At 45.8% G+C, this 13,963-nt stretch overlaps 1 protein-coding gene across 1 annotated transcript in view; it reads left to right on the forward strand.

Moving 5' to 3' along the window:
- Positions 1-13,963, forward strand: part of DHRS12 (dehydrogenase/reductase 12) — a 37,117-nt gene that overhangs the window by 12,132 nt on the left and 11,022 nt on the right. Inside the window, exons 4-5 of the mRNA XM_007471684.1 lie at positions 1,613-1,705; positions 3,005-3,086. Coding sequence (XP_007471746.1) covers positions 1,613-1,705; positions 3,005-3,086 — 175 coding nt within the window. The remainder of the gene's footprint in view (positions 1-1,612; positions 1,706-3,004; positions 3,087-13,963) is intronic.

Raw genomic sequence — 13,963 nt, forward strand, 5'->3', positions numbered from 1 at the left:
GTTCACCTCCCAGCTGCAGGAATCTGCCTTGGGTTGGTGGTAAGTCCCTGACATCTGCTGGAGCTCAGGGGGAATAATGGCCTCACGTCCACTGGATGCTGAGAACACAAGTTTCAGTAATGTGCTGAGTACAGAGAAAAAGGGGTAAATGGACAACATGCATTGCTTATTTATGTGCATGGCTGTGTGCACCACCGTAAAGGAAAAGGGGGCGTTCAGCATGGCTTCTCCATCAAGGAGTTCTGAGTCTACTGGGGGGAGGAGGCCACTTTAATGGCCACAAAACATATGTTTGCATGGATGTGTCATAGTTTCCTACCAATCGTTTGGGAGTTTTTGTCAATATTTTGCTCCTAAGAGATTATCGAAGGCACATCCTAACTATAAGATGCCAACCTCTTCTGCAGCTCAGTCCTTGCTTACGTTGTGTGTCAGTTTCTGCCTTGTGACATGGTTACCTCTGGACGCAGCCTCCCCCCCCAGTAGACTCAGAACTCCTTGATGGAGGAGCCATGCTGAATGCCCCCTTTTCCTTTACGGTGGCGCAAACAGCCATGCACATAAATGAGCAGTGCATGTTCATTGCAGCTCTATTTACAACAGCCAGGACATGGAAGCAACCTAAGTGTCCATCATCAGATGAATGGATAAAGAAGATGTGGCACATGTATACAATGGAATATTACTCAGCCATAAAAAGAAACGAAATTGAGTTATTTGTAGTGAGGTGGATGGACCTAGAGTCTGTCATACAGAGTGAAATAAGTCAGAAAGACAAAAACAAATACCGTATGCTAACATATATATATGGAATCTAAAAAACAAAAAAAAAAATGGTCATGAAGAACCTAGGGGCAAGGCGGGAATAAAGACACAGACCTACTAGAGAATGGACTGGAGGAAATGGGGAGGGGGAAGGGAAAGCTGGGACAAAGTGACAGAGTGGCATGGACATATATACACTACCAAACGTAAAATAGATAGCTAGTGGGAAGCAGCTGCATAGCACAGGGAGATCAGCTTGGTGCTTTGTGACCACCTAGAGGGGTGTGATAGAGAGGGTGGGAGGGAGACGCAAGAGGGAAGAGATTTGGGGATATATGTGTATGTATAACTTTGTTATAAAGCAGAAACCAACACACCATTGTGAAGCAATTATACTCCAATAAAGATGTTAAAAAAAAGAAACTCAACAATAAGAAAACAACCTGGTTAAAAAAAAAAAAGAAAGAAGGTAGATTTATATATAAGAAAAAAATCTCTAAAACATATTGTTAAGTGAAAAAGAAGGATATAGAACAATGTATAGTCTGATCCTATGTATATGGAAAAGGGACACACACACACACATAATGCTTAAAATGTATAATATATAATGCCTGAAAAATATATTTATAAATATTGTATGTACTTAAAATATTTCTAGATGATTCGCAAGAAACTGTGAACAATGGTGTACTTCTGAAGAGTGAGACTTTCTATTTTGTATCATTCCAAACGATTTGATTTTTAAAACCATTTTTTTAAAAAACCATTTTTAATGAAAAAAATACATGTTATCTTTTTTTTTTTTTTTTAAGGCTTTACCATTTTTTTTTGTTTTCTCGTTTAGAACATCTTTCTGCACATTGTGGACTTATCTGATCCCAAGACAGTCTGGAAATTTGTTGAAAATTTCAAGCAGGAACATACCCTCAATGTCCTGGTGAGCTTTGTAAACATAGGTAGGGGATAAATCTCATGTATGTGCATTTCTTGCCTGTGTGGTTGTAGACTGGTGTGTATGTTTGTGGATCTTCATGGTGACACCTTAGTGAGAATCTTGTATGGGGAGGCCTGTTCAGTCATCAAGTTCACTCATTGGAGTCAATCTAACCCTATTGGTTGGATTTGTGGGGAAAGGAAGGGACCATCCACTGGGTCTGTGGGGGGATGGGGAGGTTCCATTTTATTCATAAAATGATGATTTGTATACTGGTATTCCTGAGCTCTGTAGGTTTGGGGATTGCTATATTAAAATTAGAGGCTCAGGGGGAAATTACATAAAAAGCTTAGTCCAAAAGAATGCCTGCTGCAGACAAGCACATCTTTTCGTAGCACAGTCAGTTGCTCTCTAGAGAGAGCTAGAGACTCAGGTGGGCTGGTGTCCTCCTCCTCCTCGCATATACTCTGAGCTGAGCTGCGTTTCTACCCAAGTAGTTTCTAATGTGCTCCGAAATGTTCACTCAGGCTCAGGTCTACTCTTGGCGCCGTCCAGCATGGCTATGGAGCATTTGAAATGCAGCTAGTCCAAACTGAGATGTGCCACCAGTGTACAAATCTGCTGATGTTGAAGACTCAGTGTGAAAAATAGAGTAAACAGGGCTTCCCTGGCGGCGCAGTGGTTGAGGGTCCGCCTGCCGATGCAGGGGACGCGGGTTGGTGCCCCGGTCCGGGAAGATCCCACGTGCCGCGGAGCGGATGGGCCCGTGAGCCATGGCCGCTGAGCCTGTGCGTCCGGAGCCTGTGCCCCGCAACGGGAGAGGGCACAGCAGTGAGAGGCCCGCGTACCGCAAAATAAAAAAAAAAAAAAATAGAGTAAACTAACATTTTTATATTGATTACATTTTGAAATGATACTCTTTTGGATATATGGAGTTAAATAAAATATTAAAATCAATTTTACCTGTTTCTTTTTACCTTTCTAATGTGGCCACTTTCTAGAAAACTTAAAATTATATATTTCTATTGGACAGCGCTGGTCTAGACGAATTCCTGGGGCACTTTATCGTGAATTAGGTTGCCGGGCCAAGCCCTGGTCGTCGGAGGTCTCTGCACAGTCCCGTGGCTGAGGCTGCTGCACAAATGGCATTTTCCAGGACGGGGTTTGGAGTGAAGGGACAGTTGAGCAGAACTGTAGTCGTCACGAGTGTGGGACCAGTGGTGGTGGTGGAACCGTGGGGTTTGGGAACAGGTCCTTTGGCCCTGTTTTCCTTTATTTTGAAATGGGAACTGTACTTTCTAGATCAATAATGCAGGTTGCATGGTCAATGAGAGAGAGCTCACGGAAGATGGACTTGAAAAAAACTTTGCTACCAACACTCTGGGTAAGTGTAAGCAGTTTTCTTGTTTGCTTTTAGCAAAATAAACGTAGACATAAATGATACCGTGGAAGGATCAGAAAAACATTGATCTACTTTTTGGGTTCTTGGTCCTTGGCGTGATTGCATTTACTTTAAAGTTATCCTTCACTGCATTATTATTTCTTCATAAAACACTCTTTTCATGTTTTACATAATATGCGTTAGTGCCAGGAATACTTAGCCTTGTTAAAGTTTTTTTTTCTAGGAAGCTCAAGGCTCATTATAGACATGACTTTGGTGAGAAGGGCAAGGTCATCTTAGGTGGAAAGTGCAAACATGAAAACTGTAGCCAAGGGAACTTCCAGCCAGGGCTGAGAAAGGTGCAACCATGAGACCAGAAGATGGGCCAGGAAGGGCACTCACCTGGAATGCAGGGCCCCTGGGTTCCGGTTCCTGCTCTGTAGTAACAGGCTGACTCATTTTGTGCCAGGCCAGTGATTCTCAAAGTAGCGTTCCTGGGCCAGCAGCCTCAACATCACCTGGCAGCTGGGTAGAAACGCACATTCTTGGGCTTCACCCCCAGCTCTACTAAATCCAAAACTAGGATGGGGCTGAGAAATCTGTGTTTTAACAAGCCCTCCAGATGATTCTGATGCACACTAAAGTTTAAAAACCAACGTACCAGGATTTTAACCTCTTTGGATTTTCTCCATCTCAAACCAAGGGGTCTGGATCTCCCTCAACTTATGTTGGGGTTAGGTCCCAGTCAACCCATCATAAGTTGATCATATAGTAAACTGAAAATGCATTTAATCCACCTAACCTACCGAATATCGTAGCTTAGCCCAGCCTACCTTAAACATGCTCAGAACACTTACATTAGCCTACAGTTGGGCAAAATCATCTAACACAAAGCCTAATTTATAATGAAGTATTGAATATGTCATGTAATTTATTGAATACTATACTGAAAGTGAAAAACAGAACGGTTGTCTGGCTCCAGAATGGCTGTAAGTGTGAGGGTTGTTCACTCTTGTGATCACCTGGCTGACTGGAAGCTGCGGCTCGCTGCCCTGCATCCCGAGAGAGCATCACACCGCATATCACCACCCCGGGAAAGGTTCAAAATCCAAAATTTGAAGTGCGATTTCTACCTAACGTGTATCACTTTCACACCATCATAAGCCAAAAAATCATAATTCAAACCATCATAAGTCAGGGACCAACTGTAGACTATTTCGGTGCCTTTCAACTCGGAGATGCAATGAATCTAAGATTCTCCCCAGTGACGATACCATTTCCTCATAGGAAGTGAAGCTTTTTTTTTTTTTTTTTTTTTTTTTTTTTTTTTTTTATACTTGTCTCACTGTTGTGGCCTTTCTTTTGCAGTACGCGGGCCTCTCACTGCTGTGGCCCCCCCCCGCCGCGGAGCACAGGCTCCGGACGCGCAGGCTCAGCGGCCATGGCCCACGGGCCCAGCCGCTCCGCGGCATGCGGGATCCCCCCGGACCGGGGCACGAACCCGCGTCCCCTGCATCGGCAGGCGGACTCTCAACCACTGCGACACCAGGGAAGCCCGGAAGTGAAGCTTTTAATAAGGCATTTTAACTCGTCCTAAGTCACAGGATGAGTGGCGGGGGTTCCTGTGTTTGTCGTTGAAAGTGTCCATTAAATAGTAACCCTCTTCCCAGCCAAGAACTGAACGATTTGAGGAGAAAGACAGTGGATGAAAAGCCCCAAATCACTGTTGTTACAGATAAGGCTGGTTGAAGGGCATGGCTCACGTGAGAGCCAAATGGCTTCCTTAATGCTAAACCCCAGAGTTAGCCAGCCTCACTTGCTTTGTTGCATCTGGCTGGCCTCAGACAGACACCACCAACCCCTCCCAGGAAGAGGAAGACGTGGGGAGCAGAGCTCAGCAAGCCCAGATTACTGCCCCTAAATTTACTCCAGTTTTTAAATGGTCCCCGTCCTCGCAATGGAGAGAGGAAGGGGCTGAGGGAGGATGTTCATTGTTCTCTCTCCAGGAGAAAGAGAGCATCTGGAGTGGGGAAGAACCTTTCTCCCCGGCACTGAGGTTGCATTTATTTCTTCTTAAACAAATCCCTGGGAGCTTGCTATGAAACGCTGCAGGTTTAGTACAAGATATTCCCAACGTTTGCTTTGTTCCAAATGTGGTATCCTTGCCCAGAGTACCAAAAGTATGCACATGTGGGGTCATGCCGGGGTTTGCCTTCTAACTCTCCTGGATGGCAAGGACTCCTAGGGTCCTAGCAGCTGGCCTCCCAGGTGGCTGCTCTCCAGGACCAGCTTTGTGATTTTCGGGGCCCAGTGCCAAACAAAAATAGGGGGCTCCTGTATTCAAAAAGTGCAGGGCCCGGTGGGGTTGCACAGGAGGAAGCCCGCTCTGCTGCTTCCCCACCCGCCCATCCACCACCCAGCTAAATTCTACTGGGTGTGCGCTGCATGCTGGGCACTCGTGGGTGGCGTACGTATATATGGCACTGAACCCACGTGACCACCCTATGATGGCAGTATTCCTGCCTGTACATTACAGATGAAAACACTAGACTAAGAGAGCTTGCATAACTTGCCCAAGGTCAAGTGGAGGAGCCAGAATTTGAACCCAAGTCTGTCTGCCTCCAGAGCCCATGTTCATAACCAAGATGAGTTCTACCTGCCCCCAGCATCTCCTCCCTCAGACCCATCACTGCGTTTTTGTGAGATAAGTGCTAAAGGGAGGCTGGGAGGGGTGTGACCAGCCATGCCAGGAGAAGCCTGGCCCAGAGCTGGGGACACTGCTTAGAGGGCCTCCTGGGAATCTACATTGATTGAGAATGTGGGGCAGATCTGATAAACTCTAAGGGAACTGCCTTTTTTTTTTTTTTTTTTTTTTGCCACGCTGCAAGACTTGCTGGATCTTAGTACCCCCACCAGGGACTGAACCCAGGTCACTGCAGTGAAAGCGCAGGGTCCTAACCACTGGACGACCAGGGAATTCCCTTTTTTTAAAATTTTATTTTATTATTTATTATTGTTTGTTTTTGCTTTTGCCTTTTTGATTATACAGCTGATTATGTTGTACTTTTGTTTTGGATCCGGTCTGCTTCTAAGGACCTTGATATCTCTTCATTTTCATTTCCTACCTGTGTTAGAAACATTTTATTGATCTTGCCGACCTCTCTAAGAAGCATAGTAATTCTCATGCTTAATATTTATTCATCCTCTCCAGAGGGGAAGACGTAGTCCAACATACACAGAAGCAAGTCAGTGACAGAGAGGGCAACTTGATGAGGAGATACAGAGAGGTTCAAGTATTGTCATTCTGAAGCAGGTCCAGAGCCAAACAAACAGCCCATACGTCTGTCTGAGTCCTAGGAAACTGCTGGCTGTCTTTCTAATATGAAACATGTTTTCATGGCCTGATTATGTAACAGGTTAGGTTGTTTTCTATTTTCTAAGATTCCGTTTGGCCTCTAGAAATACTTCCAATCCCCAGCCAAACATCAGTAGATTCCTGATATTCTGAGGACAGGACACCATAGGATTTGCAGAATTTGTCACCAGATCCTAAGAGTTCAGGAGGTGGTGGATTAGTGAAATACTGTCAGAGCCCATGGCTGCATGTGGCTCTTTGTGAAGACATCACAGTCTATGAATCAGATAAAGTTTGGAAATCATTCTCCCTCTCCTTTTGCGGGGATGGGTGGGGCATGGAGAGGTTTTCATAGTTTACTCTTCTAGGGACAAAAATGAGCTGCCCCAGGGTAGATTTGTGGGGAGACGAAGCGTGGAGGTAAAGTGATCTCATGAGACAGATGCTGTTTGGTTGCTGTACTTGCCCCTGTGTTTCGGGTCTTCTCAAACCATATCCGTTTTGCCTGTTGGCATTCAGTGGCATTCAGAGCCCGTGAGAAGTGAAGACGGATGTGTGTGTGGGGGTGGGTAGGGGCGCAGTGCTTCGATGAGTGCTGTGCTGGCAGCTGGCCACAGCCCGAGCATCAGCCGATCACAGCTCTCACCCGCCTCTCAGCCCCTCTCACCCACGGCACACGAGACAAGGATGCCATCCACCTCCTCTGAGACAGCTGTGTCATCAGTTAATTGACTGTAATAAACAGGCAGTGAGTGGTGCCTTAGATCTTTGGCAGAAGGTGGGAAAGTTCAGTTGAGGTCATGTTGGAAGGACGTACATACATCAGTGTAGGGTACGTGCTCTGTCCCTTCACATTCTGTTATTTGGAGCCTTCTGCTCACCGGCATAGCTCCACACTCAATGGTAACTGCTGTTTAAAGCAGGGACCCAGGGTCCAGAAACACCTTAATAATGATGATGATAATAATAATAATAGTAATAATAATGGCACACACTGAACACTTTCCATGTGCCAGGGGCTCCACTAAGTGTTTTTCTTGGACTATCTCATTCAGTTCTCATAACAACTTTATATATTTCATAAACAGGGAAACAGGATCAGAAGTAGTTTGAAACCAGAGTCTGAGTGACTCACCTTCCTAAATAAAGGACAACAAAATTATAGTTGGTCCATTTTTGCTATAGGCTTCTATCTGTCAGCTCTTGCTACATAACAAACAACCCCCAAATCTCTTAGGCATACAGTAAATAAGCATGTATTTCTTGTTGACTCTTAAGCAGGTCTGCTGGGTGGGCTAATGTCAGCTGAGCTCAGTAGGGTATCTCTAAGCAGCAAGTTGGGTCTGCATTATGTTCCAAATTCTTGCATCCTCCTTGGACCATTAGGCTGGCCCAGAGTATGTTCCAGTGGCAATAGCAGAAGCCCAAGCGTGCAAGCACATTGCAAGCCCCTGCTTGCTTCAGATCTGCTAACGTCCAGCTGACCAATGCAAGTCATTTCACAGAGCCCAAAATCAAGAGTCAGGGAAAAGTACTCCTCCCAGGTAACTGGGGAAGAGAGGGTGAATATCGTCAAACAGTAATCTACGACAAGGGTCTATTTTATTACATTCTAAGTCTTTGGAAATGGGTCATCTGAGTTTGATGTGGTAACTATTAACCCCAAATATTTAATGAGCAAAATATCTTGTTTGTTCAATAAACATTTAAAGAGCACACACTGTAAGCTGGACCCTGTGGTCAGCGATGAGGATTCAGAAATTATATGGACTCCTGGTCCAGTGGGGGAATCAGACACATAAACAATGTCAGTAACCATATGGTTAAGTTCTCTTGTCGTCCATGAAGGGAGCTGGGGTCCAAACCCCAGGAAAGCAGAGAACAGTACTTTCCAAGGTGAAATAGGCCCTCAGACACTAAATGTGTTTGGTGCCAGGCATTCTTATTTGTCAATAAGCCTTACTCTGAGCTTTACCTATGTACCATTTGGCTCCTAAAACCTTCCAGCTCCCAAACCTTCAGGATTCCCAGAAAGACACAGTACCTGGGGATAGTAAGCACTGTAGAAATGTCAGCTAATATTGTTGTAACATCCAAATCCCTTCACCTGGAACTGAAATCCTTTGTTATGGTACCTCCCCCACCTGTCCAAACATACTTCCATGATTTCCCAACATGGATCCTCTGCCAGTCAGCCCATTATTTTTGGAACCTGTCACCAGCAGGATACCTCCATGCTTTTGTTCCTGTGGCTCCTGTGCCTGGAACGTCCCCTTCCTGGTTCACTTTCACTTCTCCGTGACTCGCTGGGAGCACACCAGCCTAGAGCTTGGCCAGCGCCTCTCCCCCTCTGGGCTCCCAGAGCACCTTCTGTGACCCTATCTCAGCACCATAGGAGTCACCCTTTGATAGGTGGTTTCTGGCACAGAGCATGAATCACTGAGTGCAGGCACTGCCTGGCCCTTACGAGGAGCTCAGTCCCTTTTGAGGTGACCTACTGGGTGGGTAATCCAGTTCCTCCAGCTACGTGACTGTGTGCAAATTGCTTAAACCTCCTCAAGCCTCACATTCCCATTCTGTAAAATGGAGTTCACGATACCTTTATAGGCTAGAGGTGAGGGTTAAAGAAGGAGTTGTAAGTTATTTACCCAAGAGAAATAACGGGTTCACGCAAAAATGTGTACACAAATGTTTATAGTTGCTTTATTTTTATTCATAATCACCCCAAACTGGAAACAACCCAGATGTCCTTCAACTGGTGAATAAACTGTGGTGCTTCCATACAATGGGATGCTATTCAGCAATAAAAAGGAACAAAACATTGACGTTTGCAGCAGTGTGGCTGAATCTTAAATGCATTGGCAAAAGTCAAGCCAGACTCAAAGGGATACATTGTATGATTCTGTTTATGTGATGTTCTGGAAAAGGCAAAGCTTTGGGGACTGAGAACAGATCGGTGGTTGCTGGTGGTTAGGGGTGGGAGGAGGGTGGGACCACAAAGGTAGTAGGTGACTGTGAGGGAATATTTGGGGTGACAGAATGGTTGTGAATCACACCACAATCTAATGCATAGAGTTGCCCAATTGTATGCATTTGCAAGAGCTCATAGAGCTGCACACACCCCCGCACCCCCACCACACACAGAATTTTACTGGATGTAAAAATATATAAGAAAAAGCAAAAAGATAGGAAAGTATCATAGCTCTCAGCACAGTGAGTCTGTTTCTTGGTAAGAAGCAGACTATTTACTATGATTGACTGGAGGTGCCCTCTTCAAATCAGTGCGCTCCTAGAAGGGGTATTGTCTTCCCTCCAGCCTAGAGCACAGGTCACCCTGCTCATGCCTGATAATAGTAGGTGCTAAAAAGCATCAGTTGGTGAGGAGTAAACGTAGAGGCACCTTCCGTGCTGTGCTGTGCAGAGGCCAGAGAAAGTTCTTCCACTATTCCAAGGATAGTGGAATGCGCAAAGGCTGTGGATCGAGATATGGCAGTCTTGCTGTCCAGGAGAGTCTTGGGGTGAGGGAAGGTGACCCCGTGAGGAACCCTTGACAGGAGCCAGAGTTCATGATTTCTGTGAACCCACCTGGTTCTGGGTAAAATTGGGAGGCAGGCAGTAGTCACAAAAGAAAAGGTGATCAGCCAGCCTCAGTGTCTCACTGGCCTTCCCATCGTTCCTCAGTGACCCCATCGTTGTCCTGGAATTTTCTCTGCACCACCTCTCCCCTAAGAAGCCCCTGAGATGCAGGGAGAGAGGAAGATGCAGGAGGAGGGAGAGGGAGAGAGGGCTGCTGTCCAGCTACATCAGAGGGCTCCCTTAGGTGTCCTCCTCCTGTTTTGAAATCTGGCCCCAAGGTGCCCAAGCCCCTCTGATCTCTTCAAGCGACTGAACAAATGGACGCTGGAGTATGATCAGAGCCCCAGCAAAACCAGTATGGCTTCAGCAGCATCCCACATTCTGTACCATTCCCAGTTCCCTTCCTCACGCCTCCTCTGTTCCTTCCCTCCAAACATTTCGTCTCCTTTCTCTCATTCCCTTGGGCTACACTCCTTTCTGGGTCCCAGCTCACAGCTCAGTAAATTAAGGATCTGTGCTCATCTTAGCAGGTGCCATCTAAGGACTTTGTGTGTGGGGTAGGGTAGGGAGGTGGTGTTTATTCAGGATCGCTTTTTTCTAATCATAAGACAAATGTGTCTTATTTTAGAAAACAGGGAAATAAAAGTATCCAGGAGAAACCAAAACTCCTGTAATTCCATCATTAAGATAAACCCACCATTAACATGGGTCTATTTTTTCCAGCCTTTTTCTATGTGTGTCCCCTACTCGGAGGAGGGGCCACAGTGTGTATACCATTCTGAGTCTTGTGTTTTTCCACGTAGCATTATATTATAAATGTTTTCTTATGTCATTAAACATCCTTTAAAATGTTACTTCTATTTAGAATATATTCTATTGTATGAATGTGCCATAGTTTAGTATGCTTATCCCCTGTTGTGGGATATTTAGCTTGTTTCCAACTTCTCACTATTGAAAATGATTCCACCATGAGTACTTTTGTTCATACATTTTTGTGTGGATCTTTGGTTATTGCCTTAGGATGGATTCCTAGGAGTGAAATTACAGACACCTAATCTGTGACCATTTTTGAGACCTTTGACCAAATTGCCAAATACATTATACATTAACCAAATTGCCCACCAGAAAAATTGGAGCAATTTGTATTCCCACCAGCATTCTTAGTGCTTATCTCTCCCTATCCCAACAAACTCTGGGTCCCACCCATCATCCCCAAAAGAACGATCTTTGCAGAAGTGATAGATGAAATCTGGCATCTTACTTTTCTTTGCATTGCTTTGGTTACTAGTGATATCGAACTTGGCGATGGTGGTTATTTATTGGCCATTTGTATTTCTTTGGGGAGTTGCCTGTTCATGGCCTTTGCCCATTTTTCAATTGTGATCATCGTCTTTTAAACTGTTGGTTTATAAGCCTTCTTTGGCACATTTATCACAAGTGCGTTCCTCCCTGACACCTCCCCACCCCCACCCCCGCCCCAGTTTAGCAAATTACTTTTTAATTCTGTTTTTGGTGCTTTGGTTGGTCACACAGAAGTTTAAGTTTTCTATGTAGTCAGCCTGTATATTTATTATTAAGACTGATTTATTCGTTTTTATGGTTAAAAAAAATCCTGGTTACTCTAAATACTTGTTTTTTCCCCCTATTTTCTTACATTTTCTTTTATTTAGCGTTTTCGTCCACTGGAAGTAATTTGGGTATTAGGTCGGTAAGGACCCTCTTCTCTTTCTTTCTTTCTTCTCATGCTTTTTAATAAGCAGTGTCACAGCTCTGCTTATATATTGCATAATCTTTCCTTTCTTTTGAGTTGTGATGCTATCTCTCTCATGTACCAAATTCACACTAAGTTGCTTCTCTTTCCAAGCTCCAGTCCGGTCCACTGATCTAGTCATTATTGTCACGACTACACTATTCTCATTATTCACATACATTTTACTACCTTCTAGGGCAAGCCCTAGCTCATCACTCCTCTCATTCTCGAGACATTTTCACCCAGAGGACTGATAGATTGGGGGTGAGGAGGCCAGACTTCAGGCACCAGGGGAGACGCTCTTGGTCTAAAACTGCACTGGGGTGGCGGGGGGGGGGCCTGTGTAGCCCTCCAAGGACAGAATGGATAAACCCAAAAGTCAGAGATCATCTGCCCCTTGGCTTTGGTTTTCTGCCATTGAGTCTGCTTTGGATGAGGCAGAAACACCTTCCAGAGCTGAGCCCCTGGGCCATGATGGGCCTCCCCACCTGCCTGCCTGCCAGTCCGGGGTGGGGTCTGAGCCACTGCAGTGCCCGGGCCAGGGCGAGCTCTCTCGGGGCCCCGTGGGGACCACGCCTCCTGTTCTCCCAGCCAAGGAGCACTGGCCCCAGTTCAGGAAGCCAGTGAGGTGCCGGCCCCATCCTGGCCCGGGGGCCCAGGACCTTATCGGATGATCTGGCTGGGATTCCATGGGTGTTTTTAAAGGAGAGCTACTCACAGCAGTTCTACCACATACCCATTTGGGGAATTTTAAAAACAAAATCCCAATTAAGCACCTTCATGCTTTTAATAAGCCCATTCTCTCCCTGCCGTAAAGCAGGCTCTTTCCTTGTGCCCCAGGTGTAGTACCAACAGCCTCCCTCTCAGATGTGACAGCAGGGAGTGATGCAGTCATCTTGCACCAGAAACACTGGTTGAGCTGTAGCACCCTGAGGTACAGACCTTGGATGGCCTGGGGAGGACAAGGAAGTGACAGCATATTCACTTTTGTGGGTTACCTGGAGCCCAAGACAGGTGTCAGAGCTCCCCCCTCTCCTCTCAGGTGGACCCTTCCCACCTCACAGGTAGAGCTCACAGGTGTCCATTCCCACATTTAAACAATGCTCTCCAGCTGCTCACAGCTTCAGCCACCCTTCAGTGAGCCCTCCCACCCCCAGGTTCTTGGCACAGACTGTGCTCCACGCCTGGACACCCTCCTCCCATCCCTACCCTCTCCTAGCACCCTGCAGCTTAGTCCTGCCTCTCTCGCCTCTAAATCTTAGCTCAGGTGTCACCTCACTGCTAACTCGGCCCCGATGCCACCGCCACCCCATCCCATGTGCTCAGAACAGTCTCTTCTGCACAGCACTGCCCTCACTGTGGGTGTAGGTTCATTACATAATAACCTGTTAATGCCTGGTGAACACCCTGCAGTCAGGGAGTTCTCACAGTATCCCTAGTATTTATCACTGGGTCTGGCATTTAGCAAGTGGAACTGGAAGCGGGGGAAGTTGAGGTTGGGGGCAAAGGGAAAGATCTGACTCATCCTCACCGCTGTCCGACCCCAAACCAAGAGTAAATACCCCACGAGAAACTGATGACTCTAGTGCCTCTTAATGCCTCATTTTCTCTGGGACTCTGTGCTCCCAGCTTCCCCAGGTAATATGATCTTTGAAATGGTCTTTATATAATTTGTAAAGTCAGTGTGTGAGGCCCCTAGGCTCGCTATGGGATGTTTGTGTTATTGTACCAATGGGAGAGGTACCAAATAGTATTCATCACGCAACTGTCTGCTCCTTTAAAATCTACACCAGTAACCTCCCAGGGGTAGAGGGACAGTCATTTTCTCCGGCAGATAGTACAATTGGTAGGAGCATATACCCAAATACACCCACTTAGTAACCAAAGTGGCTTTATTTCAAGCTGGCTGTGAAGGTTTCTTAATAGAAACTCCAATCAGTTCTCCTATGCTAAATGTAAACATTGCAGTAGATTTTTCTCATCAAACAATACTTTTAATGCTACTGAAATATATCATACCCATGATATGGTATGATTTCAGGAGCACCATGAGTTTAATATTCGGATGGAAATGTGGTTTCAGGAGTGCTTTAAGAGTACTCCACACCTCTCCTTCAGCGTTACCCGGCTCGACACAGTGTAACATCCCTTCCTAATGAGCTTATAGAGAGAGATTGGCTTCAAGTCATGTACACATGT

This window comes from Lipotes vexillifer, unplaced genomic scaffold (assembly GCF_000442215.2).
Source record: "Lipotes vexillifer unplaced genomic scaffold, Lipotes_vexillifer_v1.1 scaffold470, whole genome shotgun sequence".
NCBI classification, from domain to species: domain Eukaryota; kingdom Metazoa; phylum Chordata; class Mammalia; order Artiodactyla; family Lipotidae; genus Lipotes; species Lipotes vexillifer.